Below are 20,470 nucleotides of genomic sequence, written 5' to 3'. Positions count from 1 at the left end.
ATTATGTTTTAGGTGATTCTTAATGTCTTATTGAAAACAAAAATGGGAGATTCAGTGAAAATTATTTTAAAAAAAACTTGTACAAAACCATGATATTGAATTTGTTTACAACTAAACCTCTTCCACAGAAAAAGTTAGTTAACTAATTCCTGACTGTTTTAAATGGTGGAAGATATTATTTTTAAAGGTTAAAAAGCTGAAATTTTTATTTTGCAAGAGGATAATTCATAATGTAGAAAAATAGCCCTTTCTTCCTGAGCAAACCATTTGCCACCAGCAGCTTTTTTGTATCTTGTCTAGAAACAAAAGCTACTTTTTGTTCCTTTGTCATCAGCTTTTTTTCCTTTTGTCTCCATTTTTCCTTATATCCTGTTTTAGTTTTAGCTTATCTTTAAAAAAGAAATCTCTACCTCTTCTTGTGTAGGCATATTGACACAGAGCTGACCTGCTCAGATGATAGAGTCTGCATCATGTCCATTTTTGAAAAACTGTCTGTCTTGTCTTCTTGTCCCTTCTAAAGATAGCACAGTTGCAGTGTGTGATGTGATGTGGGGGAGAGGCTGTTTTTGTTTGTTGTGTGTTTCTTTTCTTTCAGAAATTGCAGGAGTTTGCAAATAGCTTGAAGCTCTGCCTTGACAGCAATCAGAAGATATATCTGCCTTCAACTGATATGATCTTTACTGCTTCAGGAAGACGATTACATCTGATCTGGAAGAGGGGTCTTATAGGCAGTCAGATCATCAGAGTAGTGCCGAACAGTCTGCCTGACCTCACCTGAAATTTTCAGTAAGTGTGACCAGAAGTAGATTCCAAAAGGCTAATTGGATACCACTCTTCATTCAGTTCCTCTTCCTCTTCAGAAAGATGTTTCTAAAGAGGATGATAAGGCTGAGGAGAGAAACCAATTCTGTTATGCAGGCAAATTAGATTTGTTAGTCTTAAACAAGGTAGAATCCATGGAGAAGGAAATAGTTTCTCTTTTTAGGAAGACTGGCTGTCTAGTTGTTGAGGATAGAAGATTTCAACTTTTTGGAAGCAAGTAGGGCCACTGTGGGATATTTTTTGGAATTCCAAAACATTGAGTTTGGTGATAAGCCCCTCAACTTTATGCTGAACTTGAATCAGAGAGTTTGTTCTACTTGGAATCTTAAGGCGTTATAATGCGGGTATTTCTTGACTAAAGTTGGCATTAACAAAATATGCCTCTGAAGGTTTAATTTTTCTTTACTGAAGTTTCAGATCTTCTCTTTATATCAGAATTTAGGAAGAACTGACTTTTTAAATATATGAAATAGTTATTTTGGCCAAACCTTGCAGCTTAAATCAGTTGAATGAGTCTTAGGATTATTAAACTTATTTGAAAGATTTATATATTGCATTCATGGAATTTTTACCAGTGTATCTGATATAGGTAGAAAACAGTATAAGAAAAAGGTTTTTTAAGTAAATAAAAAAGTATATAATTATTTTAACTTGAGTTTCTTTTTTTTTTTTTTTTTTGGAGAGGCAATAGGGGTTAAGTGACTTGCCCAGGGTCACACAGCTAGTAAGTGTCAAGTGTCTGAGACCAGATTTGAACTCAGGTCCTCCTGAAGCCAGGACCTGTGCTCTATCCACTGTGCCACCTAGCTGCCCCCTAACTTGAGTTTCTTAAAGACTAAATCCATCTTTGTTTCAAACTGACATCCTACCTAATAAGAAAGATTCTTATAACACTTCCAACCAACATAAAAACTTTTTTAAGTAAGTTTTATTTCAGGGCAGATCTCAATTCTACTATGACATCCAGCATTTGACTTCCTGAAGCTAATTTTTAAGCACCTAGGAGGTGCAGTGCATAATGTGCTGGTCCTGGATACAGATTTGAGTTCAAATGTGGACTCAGACACTTTGTAGCTATGTCACCCTGAGCAAGTCACTTAACCCTGTTTGCCTGCATTCCTTGTCCGTAAAATGAGCTGGAGAAGGAAATGGCAAACCACTTCTGTATTTTTGAAAACTCCAAATGGGGTCATGGGGAGTCAACTCCATGACTGAAAATTATTGAACACCAACTAACTTTTATACTGGTGTTGTAACTCTTCCTTTTATTCCCCTAATCCCTGCTGACATACAGATCCTCAGCAGATGAATACTATAGAAATAAATTCAGAAAACCTTTTGTAAAGAGGCAGCTAGGAGCCATGGAGAGAGCACTGGACCCAGTGCTCAGGAAGACCTCAGACATTTAGTAATTGTGTGACCCTGTCCACAGCATTTAATACTGTCTGCCTAAGTTTACCAATATAAAAAATGGGAATAGGAATAGTACCTTCTCTCCAGGGTTGTTGTAGGGTTCAAATGAAATGTGTAAAGTGCTCTGTCAATCTTAAAGCAGTACATAAATGTTAGCAATTATTATTATTAGTAACTGTTATTGTGGGTGCTATAAACTTGCTGCTAAAAGTCTGAAACTATGTCCTAAAGGCTTCCTTATTGATTTTTTTAAAAGGAAATTTAAATATTATTGCTAAATTAGAAGACACTGTACTTTTCATTTAAACTTCTTTTCTTAGGACAACTTGGAAGGTCGACTTTGGTTCATAAATCTATAAGAAATTGCAGACCTGATTACTCTTGATAATTCCATTCTTATAAAATTTGAGAGTTTGTCAGTCAAAAGTATACTATAGAGAAGTGACTTAACTCTTAAGATTTCCATTGATTTTAGTCTGAGCTCTCTAAGTATAGAGACCAAATTTATGAACTAAAGCTTTGAATATTGCATAGTTTCTCAGAAAATTTTACCTTTCTAGATAAAATGGCTTCTTTTGTTTTGATAAAGTTCAAAGTTGTTTGACTAAGGAACAAAATGGGAACAACTTTTTTCCTGGATTTTTGCTAGATCCATTTGGTAGAATTGATTATATAAGGAAAATGGCATGGCAGAGTTTAATAATAGAACTTCAACTTGTATGTGCTAGTACATTAGTAACATTGCATATGTATACATTATATAAATATAGATGTATCTGTGTATATAACACACATTTATTCAATAAGTAAGAATTGGGACAGCAGATAAAACACCGGCCCTGGATTCAGGAGGACTTGAGTTCAAATTTGGCTTCAGACACTTGATACTTACTAGCTGTGTGACTCTGGGCAAGTCACTTAACCCTCATTGCCCCACAAACAAAAAGAAGAAGAAGTCATTTGCTGAAGAAAAGACTTTTCTGGCCTAATTTTCATACACTTGTTTCTTTTTTTTCCCATATAAATATTTTATTATTTTCCAGTTACACGTAGAGATAGTTTTCAATATTTGTTTTTATAAGATTTCTTGTTTCAAATTTTCTTCCCCCCATCGCCAAGACAGCAAGTAATCTGATATAGGTTATATATGTACAATCACATTAAACATATTTCTGCATTAGTCATGTAATAAGAGAAGAATCAGAGCAAAAAGGGAAAACCTCAAAAAAGAAAAACAACAACAAGAACTATAGAAATAGTATGGTTTGATGTGCATCCAGATTCAACAGCTCTTTTTTTCCCCTGGATTTTGGAGAGCATGAGTCCCCCGGAATTACCCTGGACCATTGCATTGCTGAGAAGAATCAAGTCCATCACAGTTGATCAACACACAATGTTGTTGATACTGGATACACTTGTTTCTTAAATGACTGAGGAAAAGGTCATTGGTGTTTAAAAAAAAATCATTGTGGGTGTTTTCTGCCACTCAGTGAAGTCACTTAGACTAAATGGAGAATTTTGAATTGCAACTTTATCCTTCCCTGGGATTTGTTGTTTCACAAAGTAAGCATAAGTGGTTATTTGCTATTAAACTTCTTTTTGTGCCTATTCAAGATGGTGGGTTTAACCTGTGCTTGCATATCTGTTGTAGTTTGATATTATTTCATAATCCGGTGGTTTCTTTTTGTGACTGTCATCTCCTTTTAGCTCCTTATTACTTATATTGTAGTTAGATGAAATAGAATATTCCCGTTATTTCCCACTTACACTCCCAGGTTGGTATCATGTCAAATCCCATTTTAACTCAAATGAGGGCTTATTATATATTCTAAAATGGGCACAATAATTCTTAAATACTTTCCCATAAATGATTAGTAGCTTTTTATTGTTTGAGACCTGAAATATTACCTCTTAGCTGTATCATCATAATTTCAGGTTAGATCTTTCCGTAATCTGTCATATGACTCTTTTCTCTAGCATTTGAATTATTGGAGTTAATCAGAAAATGGGTTTTTTAAATTCTCTTAATCATTATTTCTAAGGGGAATATTTCACTATATATATGAAGTCTGAATAATAACCAAGATTAGTTTTAAGGCAGTCCTCTCATTTCCTTCACTCCTTTCTGTCTGTTTCCATGTTTAGGTAATGATTTGGTTGATTTGTTTACATTAAATGAACTATTTTTTATGTGCTTATCTTTCTAAATGCAAAGAGTATCCTAATGTCAATGACCAAGACTTTATTATTAAGTTGACTACATATTCCAACACATGTGATGAGTACAATGTTTTATATATGACATTGTTCATATCTTTTAAACATTTCCCAAAGGTTTGTTGGAGGGTAATGTTTTCTCATAATGAATAAAGCAAAGAAAATTTCCCCAACTGTGCTGCAATATATAAATGAAGCTACTAAGGCGATATCTGATGGTTTGGATCAAAATATTTTGTGCTGATAATATTTCTATCTACTTTTTTTCCTTAGTTACTGCCTGATGACTTAGGGTAGTGATTTCCAGCCCTGGTTTTATAATAGCTCAAACTGTTATCAGTTATTTTCAGATATATCTCAAATTTTAAACATGTTGCTTAATTCACTTTATGCCACACAGCACTTTAGGAACCAGAAAACAGTGTGACCCCATCAAGCAAATGGCAATGGGATACTGATAATCTAAAATAGTTGTAGTCTGATAACTAGGAAATGGACTGAGCTAAGCTTGGGAAAAAAAAAAAATAAATAAGTGGTTTGGGATTATAAGCATCTTAGACTTCACATCAACAGCCACCTAGTGCCAGTGTTATTAGAGGCCCAGGGAATGGATTTCATCCGAGGGGGCCATAGCACAGATTTGGGTTGGGAGTAAAACACTGGTTAAAGAGTCAGGAATCCTGGGCTCTCATCCTGACTGTGTGACGTTGGCAGTCCACTCAATTCAACTCAACAAATTTCTATAGAACCATTTAACTTTGCTATGTCTCAGTTTCTACATCTGTAAAGGGGGGAATAAGTGTCTACCTATGTCACAGGACTATTGTGAGAAGCAAATTTTAGAAGTACTTATTTGGATCTCTTCTGTAAAATCAAAATGATCCCTTCCAGGTATAAAAATCTATGACTAACCTGTGTGTTCTCATACATGTTAAGTTTTTTGACAAATAAAAATAAATAAATGGGCAGGGGAAATAAAACACCTAAGCTGTAACAGTATGAATGGAAGCATTCCTTAATGGGAAAGACATAATGATGGATTGAGGGAGGGATATTTGGAGGCTGAAGATGAGAGAAAAAGGGAAGGAGTAATAACATGGAACAGAAGCTGTTAATGTGATACAGTTGTGAATTCTGTGTTCTGCTTCATGTGCATTTGGTTTGAAAGCTACTTTTCCATTTCAATTCTGGCCATGTTTTTTCAATTAATTCATGATTTAGGTTGATTATTGTTCTATAAGGAATTTTCTTAGAATGATTCTCAAAAACCTCATTAACAAAAGATTACTACTTGTATCAAATTGTACTATATCGTCTGTTTTGGCATCTACTCATCTGTTCTAAGTGCTTTATAAGTTTGGGTTTAGAAGACACTCCACATGTTTCTTCCTGGATAATTTTGACATTTTTTAAACCTAGAAATTAGTGTGATTTTTGAAATTAGCTTAATTTCTTCCCACTATCATCCTCTGGATTTGATTTGACTTAGTCCTAAGAAACTGAAAATGGGGAGGAAAAGCTGTTCGTTCTTTTCCTTTGTGGCTGTAGTGTAATCTGATTCAATTAACATTTAGGTCCAGCTGCCATGCTTGGGTTTAATGTGAGGTGGCATTGAAAGCAAGATGAGATCATAGACATATTGGGGATTGAACCAGAGATTGTAATTTAAAGACATAATCTTTTAACATGGTGTATAATCTGGATTTTTAGAAATGGGAAGGTATTTAAACCACTTTCTTCATTTAATGAATTAGGTCTATACCCAAGTTATATTCAACAAATAAAAATAGATTATATATTTTTAAGACCTAGAGGCGTTCACATTTTTTCCTGGATAAGCCACTCCAGTGTTTTATAACCTTGTTATTAGTAAATTCTTTCATTTAACTTGCCCCTTTCCCTCATACTTTTCTTTTTCCATTATTCTTACATCTCAGGTGAAAAAGAGCCACCTGTGGAGTCTCCATACAGAAGAGTCATCCACCTTTGTGCTGTCTTGCAGAAATTTGATATTTATTATAAAATCATTCTTGTATGTTCTTTGCTCAGAGTGAAATAATTCCAGTTCCTTTAAATATTTCCTCATTAGCCCTGTTTTCCAAACCATTAACATCCTTGCTATCTTCCTAAATCTTTAAAGTTGGTAGCATTTTATCTAGATTATATATACATACATATATATATATATATATTTTTTTTTTGCTTCACAGAATTCTAGTCTAAAAGTACGTCTATTATAATAAGAAAGGAAAAGGATAAAGTTGCTAAAGCATGAGTATTTCAGATCCTAATAATAACCCTGGCAAACAGCTTCACACCTGGAGGAAAATAATGGCTGGTTCAGAATGAGCAGTGAAGAAACAATATCATTAATAGTTGTCATTTCTGTACTTCTCATGGGCAAAGAGCAGATGAAATTGATATAGGAATGAGTGTGATTTAAAAGGCAGAAGAAGGGTCAATTACAGGGAACTAGCAAAGGACCATAATAAATTATGGTGTTTTATGTACTTTGGTATGTGTTGTCATGTGGACTGAATTAAATATTAATTTTGTTCTGCAAGGTAAAAATGAACATTATTAAGCAATAACATTTTTTGTCTGATCTAAACTCTAACGCATGTAGTTATGTTACTGGTTCACAGGTTTTATTTTAGTAGATTTCCCTAAAAACCCGAATTTGTTAAACATCTTTACTTAGCTAAAATTGAATTATCTTTAGCAAATTTTTGCAAGTAGGTGCTTTGAGAAAGGTGAACATTTAAATGAATATTAATTTAACTTGCCCATGATATTTCATTTAGGATATGTGTATTGTTACTGTAGAAGTGTGATAATGAATTTTCCCCCTCATAATTTTTAGAAGAGGGTAAGATGTAAGTAACATTAGAACAGGAATAGCATCAACCTTTTTTCTCTTTTATATTTTTAGGTGATAGAAAATGGAAGATTTGCCAAAAACAAGTATATTACACATGTTATGGTCAATAAAACAGATTTCTTGATGATAACCACAAGGTAATTTTCACTAGTGTTAATATTTGGCTGTCTAATTTAGTAACAGGCTTACAAAGAGCTATTAACGAGTAGAGTCAATTATCCAAACCTTTGCTTATATATAGTCATGTATTCATACAGATATGCAAATACATGATGCCACTCAGGTTCAGTTATGCTCATAGGTATTGCAATTTTAAACACATAAAGATAGTTCAAATTCAAATCTAGTTGTATAAGCAAATACAGATGATATATGTGCATAAGATTTGGATTTCCTTTAACAAAGAGGTAGACGCATTACTATTTTTATTTTAAGAAAGAGATAAATGCATTACTGTTAAGTTACTATGTGTGGTTTCCCTCTCTTCTCTTCCAATGCTGGAAAATGCACAAATGAAAGTATTTTTACACTATAAACCAGCAGGCATATGCCTAATTGAGTAGTTATAAAACCTTAGCATTAATTCATAGACCCAGAAGACAGACTGAGGTCTCAGAATGGATTTGAACTCTACTTTCTGAATCCAGATCCAACACTCTATGCACTGTACCACCTAAGTACTGGGGTTTATGGGGTGTTCAAGGAGGACTAGTACCTCTGGTGTGAGGATTTTCTGAGCCCTTTTCAGGACAGCTCATCTACCTTTGGTATCCACCTGCCACTAGATTTTCATCTGTGGCTCCAAGAAGCTGTAGCATGTTCAGTGGCCATTCACCAGTAAACTTTCTTGGCAGATGAGCTAAACCAGGTTAAGGACAACCAGCAGGCCCCAAATCCAGCAGTGAGTTAGAGGGGTGTCTACCCCAAGCATGTACAAAATTTCCTAAGCAGAAAAGGAAGATGAGAACAGTTTGTTCCAATGCCTATGAAGGTGGCAGAACAGGCCCCGTGGGATGCTTAGACATTAGTCAGATATCAAAGACAAGGTCATCCACTGCAGCCTGAGCCATCTCATCATCTTGACTTTTTTGGTCTTGTCTCTGGACCTTGATGAGTCTAGAAGCAATAGTGATGCTTATGATTTTATGCAACTCTTCCCCCATTAAATCCAGTTCATTAGTGAGTCAAGACATCACTCCATGATGTTCTTGATCCTTTTCAAAAACAAAGGACAGACAAGACAACAACCACATCTTTGGTTCAAGAGAAGAGCTAAATACCGGCTACATCCCTATTTAAGTGTCTAGTGGAAAGAGTACTGAACCTTGGAATCAATAGACAGAAGTTTGAGTCCTATGTCTGACTTTCTAGCTCCATGACCATAGACAAATCATTTAAACTCTGAGCCTCAGTTTCCTCATCTGTAAAATGGAGATGATACATTATCTACCAACAGAGTTTTGTGAGAAAGTATACTGGGATATCTGTATGTATACATGTGTGTATACATATATGGACGTGTATTTATATATGTCTATATATTTTATGTTTACATATTTAACAAATTTATACATATATAGAAATGTATATGCAGACATCTTTATACATATGTGTATATGCATACATATATTTCTATATATGCATATGAGTTAAGTTATTGAATGCCTTTTCCATGTTATTGAAGGCTTATTGGGAAACTAATAATGATTTTTAATTCCTCCCCTTTCCATCTCAGGGAGAGGAAGGAGAAGGATCAGAGAGAAGTAATGGAGGATAGGGAAATGCATGCCAAGTAGTAGCTCTTTCATTCCTCCACCCTGGCCAATTACAAGGAACCAGCTGCGTCTTTAATTTTAGTCCATTGCTCTGGCAAAAACAAAGCACATTGCAGTTAGTGAACTCTCTGCAGGCAATAACAATTGTTGTTTTAACATAGAAAAAAATTATTTCTGGCGTTTGGGGTAAGGGAAAAGTTATTTTGCAGGGAAAGCATTTTTCTTGATTTTCATCTTGAAAGATGGAGAGAAATTCTGATATGAGGTTATATAAATGTTTAATTCAAAGTAAGACTTTTTTTAAAAAGACCTTACAAGGTCTTTAATTGACCCTTATCAAAGCCCCTTTAGTTTCACTGTTTAAGGAATATGAAATTGTAAAAATGGCATGTCAGAAGTCAGATTAGAATTGTTTTTTTTAATTCTGTGCTACACTGCTCAGTTTAGTGGGAAAATCTCTCTCACAAAAGGGTCTATAATAAGTGCTACCTAGAATATTTGTGACAAATATAGTAAGTCCAACGCCCTGATTACAAATAAAGTCCCCAAAGAGACAGAATAACAATTGGCTTCACCAAAAAAAATTGCCCTATTTATGAAGCACCTCCAAACAATTCCAGTGTTCTTTTCAGGATAAAATGAGATATTTGAAAAGCTCTTTGCAAGGCTTAAACTATCATATAAATATTAACTATTATTACCTTAATTTTTATTACTCTCTTTGTTTTTGGTAGTGGTGTGTTGTTTGTGACAAAAGGAACATTTGGGCAGCTGACCTGTGAGTGGCAATACAATTTTGATGAATTTACCAAAGAGCCATTTATCATTCATGGAAGAAGATTACGGATTGAGGCTAAGGTATATTGAATAAAAATATGAAGACAAAATGTTAAGATGGCTTTATTTCTCAAGATGTTTACATTGTTCTGGTTTAGTATTTATAAGTTTCTTTCTTTTGCTTTTGCTTTTGCTTTTCTTTTTTTTGCGGGGCAATGAGGGTTAAGTGACTTGCCCAGGGTCACACAGCTAGTTAGTGTCAAGCATCTGAGGCCAGATTTGAACTCGGGTTCTCCTGAATCCAAGGCTGGCGCTTTATCCACTGTGCCACCTAGCTGCCCCTAAGTTTCTGATTAGTGTATGGCCACATGCTTTTGTCAAATAGAAAATAGGTGAGTTTTAACAGATGCTACTTTCTGTGGTACTGTATGCAGAATAATGCCTTTCAGGTTGCAGCCAGTGGGCTCTTCCTTTGCCTTTCTATTCTGTTATACCTGTTCTAAAGCGCGTGCCTGCACGTGTGTGTGTGTGTGTGTGTGTGTGTGTGTGAGAGAGAGAGAGAAAGAAAGAAAGAAATGGCCTCAGAGCCAGAAAGACATGGAGTTCAAGTTTTCCCTCTGACACACCTTTGCTATGTGATGCCAGGCAAGTCACTTAACTTCTCATCTTTAGAGAAAATGCTGAACTATATTTGGAGAGAGTACTTTCTTAAATTAAGAATTCCTTATTTTAATCAATGAAATCACAGGTCCAGTACCTATTCCTATCTATCATACCGTTGGGTTACCATCTGTAGCACTAAACTGAGACTTTAAATAGCTATAGATTTTAACATTCTCAAATTTCCCTCACAATATGTTTTTCTTAAAACCCTCAAAAATGGTCAGAAGAAAAGACCATTGTCTCTAAAACAACCTCTTTTTTCTTCTTCGTGATTGTTTAGTCTTTCCAATTAGATCATAAGCATTTGCTGGCAAGTACTTAGAATTTTCCATACCGCTAGCACAATGTAGTTTATGGTCGGTCTTTAGTGAGTATTTGTTAGTGGACAGATTCATTGGAAAATAAAATTGGCTTTTTGTCATTCAGGTCTATCAGTGACTTATCTATTCTGGACAAAGAATTGTGCTAAAGGATATATGGAATGCTATAAGAGCACAAACAAAATAAAGATGCAAAGTTTATTTTAGGTCTTTGCCCTAGTTTTTAAATCCAGATGGATTTCTTTTAAAATCTGAATGTTTTCGTATTTGCTTACTAGAACTAGTAACTTAAAATCAACTTCCTAAAGATTTTGCAAAAATTTTTAATTTAGCAAAAACTACATATGACTTCCATAGGTTCATTAGTTCCAACCAGTTACCAGTGTCAGGATGCCATCACTGATCCTTGGTAAGCCCAGATCTTTGTTCTCACATCATTAGGGTAAAGAATTAGGCTCCTGTAGGCAGAATTTCCATAATAATATAGATTCCCATAGGTACAAAGTAAAAAGGGTCTATAAAGGAGAGAGACACTATATGCAACCTCTATGAATGATCTTGTTTTTCTCAAAGGGCTGAACACATGGGCCAGTTCTTTCATAGTTAACTTTTAACTAATGAGTCATGTAGATAGATTTGAGATGTACTGATTTCATCTATGATTTCTAGAAGAACTCTTAAGAAATTGTTTGGGGGGAAAAAAAGAAAAATACTGTTGCTAATCTTTTCTTTACTCTGTTTCTTCCTCCCCCCACTTTGTTGTTTTACCAATGAAAATGGACCTTTTTTAGGTTAAGGAATTGTAGAACTGAGTTTGTCATCATGCTTTTTCATTGGTATGCATGTGCTTGATTCTCCATCCTATTTTTCTTATAATGCTCTTCAAAATGTATCATTTCTAATATGAAGTACAGAGCAGTGAACATGTTTTTCTTGTGCTATTTTTCCCCGTGAAGTTTGTTTATTCTCTTTTTAATCTATTCATTTCTTTATTTGGTCTGTAGGAACGCGTAAAGTCTGTATTCCATGCCAAAGAGTTTGGGAAAATAGTTAATTTTAAGACTGCAGAAGATGCCCAGGTAAATCTAATCACCTCTTTATTAAAACTGATATGAGCTTCTAACTCTCAACCTACACAATGGGATACTGACAGTTAAGAAAATTGTTTTTGGGGGACAGCTACGTGGTGCAGTGGATAAAGCACCAGCCCTGGATTCAGGAGGACCTGAGTTCAAATCCGGCCTCAGACACTTGACACTTACTAGCTGTGTGACCCTGGGCAAGTCACTTAACCCTCAATGGTGCCTCTCCCCCCCCCCCCGGGCAAAAAAAAAAGAAAATTGTTTTTTTTTTCTTTCTTTTTAAATTTAGTTTCAATGTCTGCCTTCATCAGCATGGGAATTTATGGTGTAGAAATTTTCTCCTTTAATCCAGATTGGCAACTTGTCTGTAAATTATAGCCCTAGAGAGTTGCCTGGAGACTGCCCATTGTCATAAAGTAGCATGTGTCAGAAGCAGGACTTAGCTGCCGGGAACACGTCATGGAGTCAGTGTCACATTTTTCACTTTTCTTTTCTTCAAAAATGATGAGAAAGTTAAAGTACATCTGTATGGATCGTTCTTATGTTTGGGCCCATTAGAGTTTTGCTAACTGGAATATTATTCCTTTTAGTGATCAGTTATGGATCTTGCTTTTAGTTAGGTTAGACTAGTTTGGTACAGTGTTGGACTTTAAAGAACATTTAGAATTCATGTCTGTAAGGGAGAACGCAATATACCTGTTAAGTCACTCAGTACAAAAAGTTACCATAAACACCTTCATGAAATAAAACATACTAATTTTTCACAAACTACATACATTTATTTGCAGTTTATGATCTATATTTAACTGGATAGCTGGGGGGCACAGGCCATAGAATGTTTAACTTGGAATCAGGAAGATGTGAAATTGAATCCTGCCTCAGGCATTTACTCCCTCTGTGACCCTGGACAGTCACTTCACCTCCCTCACCCTTGTCTGTACAATGGGGTTAATAAAAGCACCCGCTCGCAGGCCGTTGTGAGAATCCAGTGAAATAACATGGAAAGCACTTGGCAAACCTTAAAGGTCTATGTGCACGTTATTGTTGTTGGTATCGTTATAATTATTCTTATTGTAGACAAAATTGGAGTTGAGAGTACAGCTCCAATTCCAGCTCTTCCACTATGATCACAGACCTAAAACTGAAAGGGGCCTCCAAAGAAAGAGAAGCCTGAGGGAGCTTAAGGGACTTGCCCCAGAGCATCAGAATGCTGAGGGTCTCATCCTTGTCCTCTGACGCCAGGGTCAGTGTAACAACGCTTCCAGGCTGACTGTCTCAAAAATCACTCCTTAACCCCGTGGTATGCTAAGAACGTGTTCTCTTCAATTTACCAATGAAATCTGATGGAATCCTTTGACCTTTTCTCGGTTTTTGACCACACTGACCTTTTGGTAATTAATTCTACAGACCAGCTCATCCTTTATGCAGTCTCTGACTACCTTAGTACTATCATGTCATGATTCTCTTGTCTCTTTGACTGTTCCTCTTTCTTCCTAGATCATAAGCATTCCTCAAGGCTCTTTCCATGGTGGATGGCCTCCAGCTCCTCTCTCCCCATTTTTTTCTTGCTTTATGCCCTTCTTCTTCCTTATGCTTATCTCATCCACATCTTTGACTTCACTGATTCCCAGAATTATATATGAAGGCTATGCCTTTCCCCTAAGCTATTCATTTCTTGTTTTTGGCTATATATTTAATTCAAAGCAATAAGCATTTATTAAGTAACTATAATGTTTAAGATAAAATTTTTAAAACATACTTCTTATCTTCATATAACCTGTTTTACTGGGCAATAAAAACAACCAAACAGCTAAGTAATACAAGATAATTAAAAAGGCAGGGAACTCTAACATCCATGGGGATCAGGAAAATCATCCCATAGAAAATGGCACATATGCCGAGCCTTGAAAGGAGCTAAGAAATGAAGGTGATTTGATAGAGTTCATTCCAGGCATGGAAGACAACCCTACCTCTTATTCACTGAATTTAACATTCCATCTTCATATCTTTGCATAGGGTGTTTGGCTGAGCCATAAAACGTGTGGAGAATAATGTAAAATAATTCTTGAAAGGTATCCTGGAGTCAAATAGTGAAGGGCTTAAAATGCCAAGCTGAGACATGACATATATATTTTAGCTTAGAGTTAATTGGAAACCTATAACCTAAAGATTCTTAAAGTGAGGACTGAGATGGTAAGAGTTATACTTTAAGAAGATTGTTTTGGCATGTCTGTGGAAGCTGGATTAAGTGGACTTGAACATGGGGATTCAATTAGGAGGCCAAGAAGTGATGAAGACTTAAACCAGCTAAGTGGCCCTCTGAATAAAGAGAGTTGGAGGGGGTAGCTAGGTGGCGCAGATAAAGCACCAGCCCTGCATTTCAGGAGGCCTTAGTTCAAATCTGGATTCAGACACTTGACACTAGCTCTGTGACCCTGTGTGACCTTATTGCCCTGCGAAAATGTGCTGGGAAGTTGAGTTTGAAGGAATGCCAAACACTCACAAGGCCAATATAGTTCAGCTCCTCATCATCTCTCTCACCATGACTCATCTAATATAATTGGTTTCCCTTACTCTAATCTCATCCCTCTCAAATCTAGCTTCTATGTAGAGGCCATGATGATATTCCTGACCTTTCAAGTTCTTCACAATGCATCTCTAACCTACTTTTCTGGGTTTTCTATATATACCATTCCATTTCCCTACCTTTTGCCCAAGGTTTTCCCCAGTGCTTGGAATATAATCCCTCCTGACCTCTGCCTGTCAAAGCTCAGCTGAAGTGCCACTTCCTACAGGAGGTGGCCATGCCTATCCTCCCCACCCCCAATTCTCAGTATAGATTTTGCATTTATTGATCATTCCTGGAAGTCAGAAACCATTTCGTTTTTGTCGTGTCTATTAAAGTAGGAGATAAATAAATGCTTGTTAAATTCAGATCACAACTAGGAAAAGTTGAAAGTCAGTTTTCCTATAAACTCATCAAAATGTTTTTTTTTTTAATTTTTTTATTACAAAATAAGAACCTATCTTCCTTCATTTCGCTGCTTACAGTGGGTCCTTACAAAGCTGGAAGAAGTAAGGGATATTTCCCCAAGATTGTAACTGATGGAAGGAGCTGGCTGAAGACAGCATGGATGAAAGAAAATATAACTTTGAGCTGTTATCTTCCAGTGCCTGATTATCAAAATTAATTTGGGGAGTCAGGTATAAAATTATATTCAAGCACTCTGTGTTTAATGGTTGTAGTCCAGTTTCACTGAGGAATCAGTTGGAATCAGGTAAAATAGCTTTGTAATCAAAATTTTTCACCCATTTGGGGGATGATTAGGTTTTTAACTTAAAGCAGGCATCCGGTTAAAATTCTTTTAATACATTTTAAAAAGAAAATACGTGTTTTTTTTCCTGAGGGAACTTTAGTACTTGTTGCAGAAGTGTATCTCACAGTGATAAAGGAGTTGCCCTAAGTTAATTCCACTCGGAGCTAAATTACAGGGTTGTGGTGTTTTTTTTTTGGGGGGGGGTGTCATTCTGAAGTTTACCATTCTTATACACTCATATATTCCAAATGGTCTGAGTGAGCAGTGGGTAGACTGATTTAATCAAATATCATTCCAGTAGTATCACAAGACTTTAAATGGTTGTCTAATCAGAAAGGTAAAGGTCAGCAGAATAATCTTCAAAATTCTTTTTATGGATAAATATTTTGGAAGTATTTTCTTTATTTTTATATTAACGATAGGTTCAAATTATTCTTCATATGTATACGTGTTTGGAGTTACCTTTTTATACACTATGCTATAAATTATTAAAAAAAAAAATCCACTGATGCCTTGCCTTAAGACAGACAATATGGTGTTGAAAAAATAGCTATCATGCTCAGGAAAATCTCTTTGAGAGAGTAAAAATAAAGAAATACCTCCTCAAGCCAAGTCCCTATGGACAATATTGTGCATTTGATTTACATATTTAATGCTTTTAGTGGAAATTTGACCTTACAGAAATCTTTCTGAAGCCTTCCAAATGTAGTTTCTTCCCAACTTCCTCCAGAGACCCAGGACCATACCACAAATTTAAATTCTGCGCAATAACTCACATGCCAAGGAATTGTATAGAAGAACCCACAGGTCTTATTGGAAATCATGGTAACCTAAAATGAAACCCAGCACCAAGCTGAGAATGCCAGAGACTCAAGAACTTTTTCTAAGTCAGGTGTAAAGCTCATTCCAACAAAAATCATTGAGTGGAAAGAAGGCTGCAAGATTCTTTTGGTTTCCATTCTCTATGTAGAAATCTTTTTTTTCCCCCCTTGGGGAGAGAATGATGAATGATTAAGTGATAACTGTATTTCCTATTTAGTTATTGGATAGTATGGAATATCTGATGCATGTTGTAATTGCTGCCAAAAGATTCTTTCCAAACTGTTTTCGAAATTTTGGAATGTGTATAATTTAATGGCTTTGAAATTCTCTGATTTGTTCAAACCCTTGCTTTGTTGTAAAAGCTACAATAAACAGCATGCCAAACTATAAATGTATTTTTTTTTCTGTCCAAGCTCTGCAATCTTTGATGTGCCCACAAAAATTCATTACATATGTTATTGATCACTTCCAGAATATCATGGGGTTTTTATGTAGTTGCCAAACTGAAGTAGTATTACAGAGAGGTTCCAAACTGCAACAGTGATTTGTGAGATTCTAATCTTCTCAGAGCAAGAGACCTGTTACCCTGTGGTTGATATTTTAGCCTCACATTAGAACCTGGCCAACACTGGGTAGGTAATCAATATGTTTGATTTAAAAGGTTAATTGATAATTTGGGCCATAAGGGATCTTTGGTTAATATCCCTGAGCTTGGTAATTTCTTGTTTTAACCCTTCCAGTTGGATTGTCTAATTCTCATCTCAACTTGTTTATCCAAGTTCACAGTTTATTCATTTAAAACACATTAGCATTAAGTATAATCCAAACAAACATTTGGGGTCTTGGTGGGAGGAGTGGAAGCAGGCAGGGGGGCAGATCTAAAACCTTAAGTAATGGGCACCGTTGGTACTTAGCAAGGCTTCTGAAATGAATCTCAAAAGAAAGTGTCATAGCTAGCAAGTGTAGACACTATGTTTATGTCCTCACATGTGCTCAACCCTCCTGATTTCCGACCAATCAGGCAGTTTTCTCCTCTGGTTTAATAATGTGTATGAATACCTCATTTTTGTTCTCCCACGATATAGGAACTCAGAATTTCACTTAACACCATTGAAAAATCTTTACGGAAGGCTAGGTTTACATCTAAAAAGGAAGCTCAAAACATAAAGCCATTAGTAATGTCAATTTAATTGTATTTTTAGTTTAATATTTTTTAAAGTTACGGTTATGATATTTGGCTCAACGTTCCAGTGTGTGCTGTTGTCCTAGATGTACTTGTGCAATTCTCCATGGAACTATTATGCAGAGAAGTTTGAGACCTATACGTCCATGCTTCTCAGTTTATATTTCCCAGTTTGTTTTCTGTGCCTTGGACTCCATACTCACATGATGATTAACTTCACATTGTTTCTTCCCTTCTGTAATTTAGGCTGGTCTTTGCTATTGTTGCCTGTCCTAAAGCTGCCATTATCATCATGTCATGAGATGTTCTTTCCACTACACAATGCTGCTGACCTCTCATAATGAGCTTTTTCAACAATTTTGTGTATAGGCATACATATAAAATGAATTAAGGGAATATACATATTTTTAAAATGTTAAACATTTTTCTTTTAAAAACTAATCTTGGGGCAGCTAGGTGGTACAGTGGATAGAGCACCAGTCCTGGATTCAGGAGGACCCAAGTTCAAATCTGGCCTCAGACACTTAACACTTACTAGCTGTGTGACTCTGGGCAAGTCACTTAACCCCCATTGCCCTGCAAAAACAACAACAACAACAACAACAAAAAACTAATCTTGGTGTACTTTGTACTTCCTTATTATATTGAGGCAGAGGTCGCACAAAACTCATAATGCGAGATTGGAAAATTCCAGCTCTGTATACCACCAAAGGATGTCCTGTTCCTTTGTCCTTTGCATCTCTTACATAGGTTCTTTACTTAGGAGTCTATACATATGGCATGTCATAGCAGTGCTAATAATACCCCAGTCTTTGTTTTGTGTCTCCCAATAAAATAGCTAAGTATATAGACACAGATGTTCACAGTAAGGTTCTTTGGCTTAAAATAGAGCTGGATGGCCAGTGCTTCATAAGACCTTACTTTTGGTGGGGTTTTTTTTTCCTGTTTTTTGTTATTGTTGTTTTGTTTTGTTTTTTAAAGTGATGGTGTGTTCACATGTCTTGACAGAGTAGATTGTGAATAGAGAATGGCAGGGAAATCTTCTCAATCAATTATATATGCTGGCTTCAGATTTTTCTACCATTTAGAGGAATATCTCTAGTTCATTAGTATGTGGTACTGTAGCCAAGAGCTTTGTGGGCCAGACAAAATGGTTGAAAAGATGAGGAAAGAGTTGGATATGTTACCAAGAGATCATCTGAGCAATGGAGCTGTGAGCCCGATGGGGACAGGGTGTTGACGGTGACAGGAGCTTCCAGCAAAGCAAGGTGTATAGTGATGAAAAGCAAAGAGAAAAATATGGCTGGAGCTGGAAAGGAAGGATAAGTTCTACAATTCCAGTGTGGCCTCCAATTTTGCAATCAATAATAGTTACTGTTAAGAGTCACTCCACTTGTAGCTCCATACTCTTTAGAACTCAACATTCTCTTCTAAGAAGATGGTAATAGATAAAAGTTGGCAGATTATTTTGAAAAATATGGGAAAGGCAATAATGTTATCAATGCCTAGCATATGGTAGGCACACAATAAATGCTTGTTGAATTGATCAATAGCTCTTAATATGCTTACAAATATGGTGTGGTAAAAAGTTTTAACAGTCGGTTAGATAATGGAGAGACGCCAGTTTTTTTTTAGGACCACCCTTTTGGGGAGGAGACCAACAGGATGAGCTACGCACACCAGTCTGTCTGCAACGCACACCAGATTGCCTGCTGAGCACTCGACTTCCAGGGTGCGAGCTTAAAAGGCAAGGAGAGAACGGAAGTGGGGCCTTTTTCCTGCTCCGCTGGTCTCCTGGCTGCGCTGCACAGACAGACGCGGACTGGAGTTTGACTCGGCCCAGCTCTCGGTTAACAGCACGCGCTTGCCTCGGTCTCTCTCCCCAAAGGTGGCCTTTGGTTTTTGGTGAGTTTTATACAGAATATAGACTAAGCCTAGACTTAAGACGATTTGTATTGTATTTCTACTTTCCTATCCTTCTAATCAACATCACCTTGTGACTACCATACAATAAAAGCTCTATCTAGAAAACCAGAAGCTTCTTCCATTTACTAGTCTGGGAGATAAATTAAGGGAAAGGTTAAGTAGGGTAGATTTATGATCTAATATCCAATTTTTTTTTTTTTTTTAGTGAGGCAATTGGGGTTAAGTGACTTGCCCAGGGTCACACAGCTAGTAAGTGTTAAGTGTCTGAGGCCGGATTTGAACTCAGGTACTCCTGACTCCAGGGCCGGTGCTCTATCCACTGTGCCACCTAGCTGCCCCTCTAATATCCAATTTTAATCTCACAATGGTAACTCCTAAACCCTGTGAAGAAGAGAATAAATAATTAGTTTGTCTTTTGAGTCAACATGCATCTAGTCAATTTAGTGAGCATTAAGTTCATAGAAAAATATATGCAACATTTTTCTTAAGTTTATGGTGTAAAAAAAGCGGAAATGAACATACAGATAACTGATTGCAAATAAGAAATGACAATTCTAAGGGAGTTGGACATGATTGAAAATGACTAAACAACAACAGAATAGTTGTATATATGGATTCACACAGTACAGACATGAATATGCATAATATGGTCAGTATCAATGAAACTGGTGGTTTTTGTATGTGGTTTAGCTCTTAGTGTCACATCTCAAAAACAACACAAATACACATGCTAGAGACTGCACATCCACTAGTCAACAAACCAGCTAGCTAACAGCATAATGCTTTCCTCAATCCTACTGGTTCATTTTTAACAATTTGTATATGTATGTATACCTATATATTTTAAATATCTGTACAGAACTAGTCCAAAATATTAAGTTCAACAGACCAAATACCTGAATCTAAAACATTTCAGTGAGTATTTTGGCAAAGATGGCATCCAACCTTGACCAACCTTGAAAAGTAGAGACTGGTTGCTCTCACCCAACTTGGTTCTCCCCTGCCCCACTAGAAATCACAACTTCTTCTGGGTGTTAAACCTTGAAGTCAGCAGTTCTGAAATATTCTTTTTGTTTTAGGAGAATGGACAATTAAATTCAGATAGGGCTACACTAGGTTCAGTTATTTTTTAGTTAAAGTCTGACTCTTCATGAACCCATTTGGGAAGGAAGTACTTGCCTAAATAACCTTTTTTCCCCTTCAGATTTGCATGCAGATTCTTTTATATACGTCGATATATTTTACAATAAGGTGCAATGTATCTTTCAAAGC

General features: G+C 36.1%; 1 protein-coding gene across 3 annotated transcripts in view; it reads left to right on the top strand.

The window, feature by feature from the left end:
- The window catches only part of VPS13A (vacuolar protein sorting 13 homolog A), a 244,393-nt gene extending 227,925 nt beyond the window's left edge, over positions 1-16,468 (top strand). The window contains exons 69-73 of one of the 3 annotated variants that reach the window (XR_006352770.1): positions 7,385-7,470; positions 9,843-9,966; positions 11,873-11,947; positions 15,002-15,154; positions 15,998-16,468. Coding sequence is in view for 1 of the 3 variants with exons in the window: in XM_043963495.1 (XP_043819430.1) it covers positions 7,385-7,470; positions 9,843-9,966; positions 11,873-11,947; positions 15,002-15,052 (336 nt within the window). In the remaining 2 variants the exon portion in view is untranslated. Of the gene's footprint in view, positions 1-595; positions 787-7,384; positions 7,471-9,842; positions 9,967-11,872; positions 11,948-15,001 lie in introns of those variants that run through there. The other 2 variants (XM_043963495.1, XR_006352771.1) reach the window with 2 other exon arrangements.
- The last annotated feature ends 4,002 nt before the right edge of the window (positions 16,469-20,470 follow it).

Source organism: Dromiciops gliroides, chromosome 1, assembly GCF_019393635.1.
Source record: "Dromiciops gliroides isolate mDroGli1 chromosome 1, mDroGli1.pri, whole genome shotgun sequence".
NCBI classification, from domain to species: Eukaryota; Metazoa; Chordata; class Mammalia; order Microbiotheria; family Microbiotheriidae; genus Dromiciops; species Dromiciops gliroides.
The sequence above is the reverse complement of the archived record's forward strand: the minus strand, read 5'-3'. Positions and strand labels throughout refer to the sequence as shown.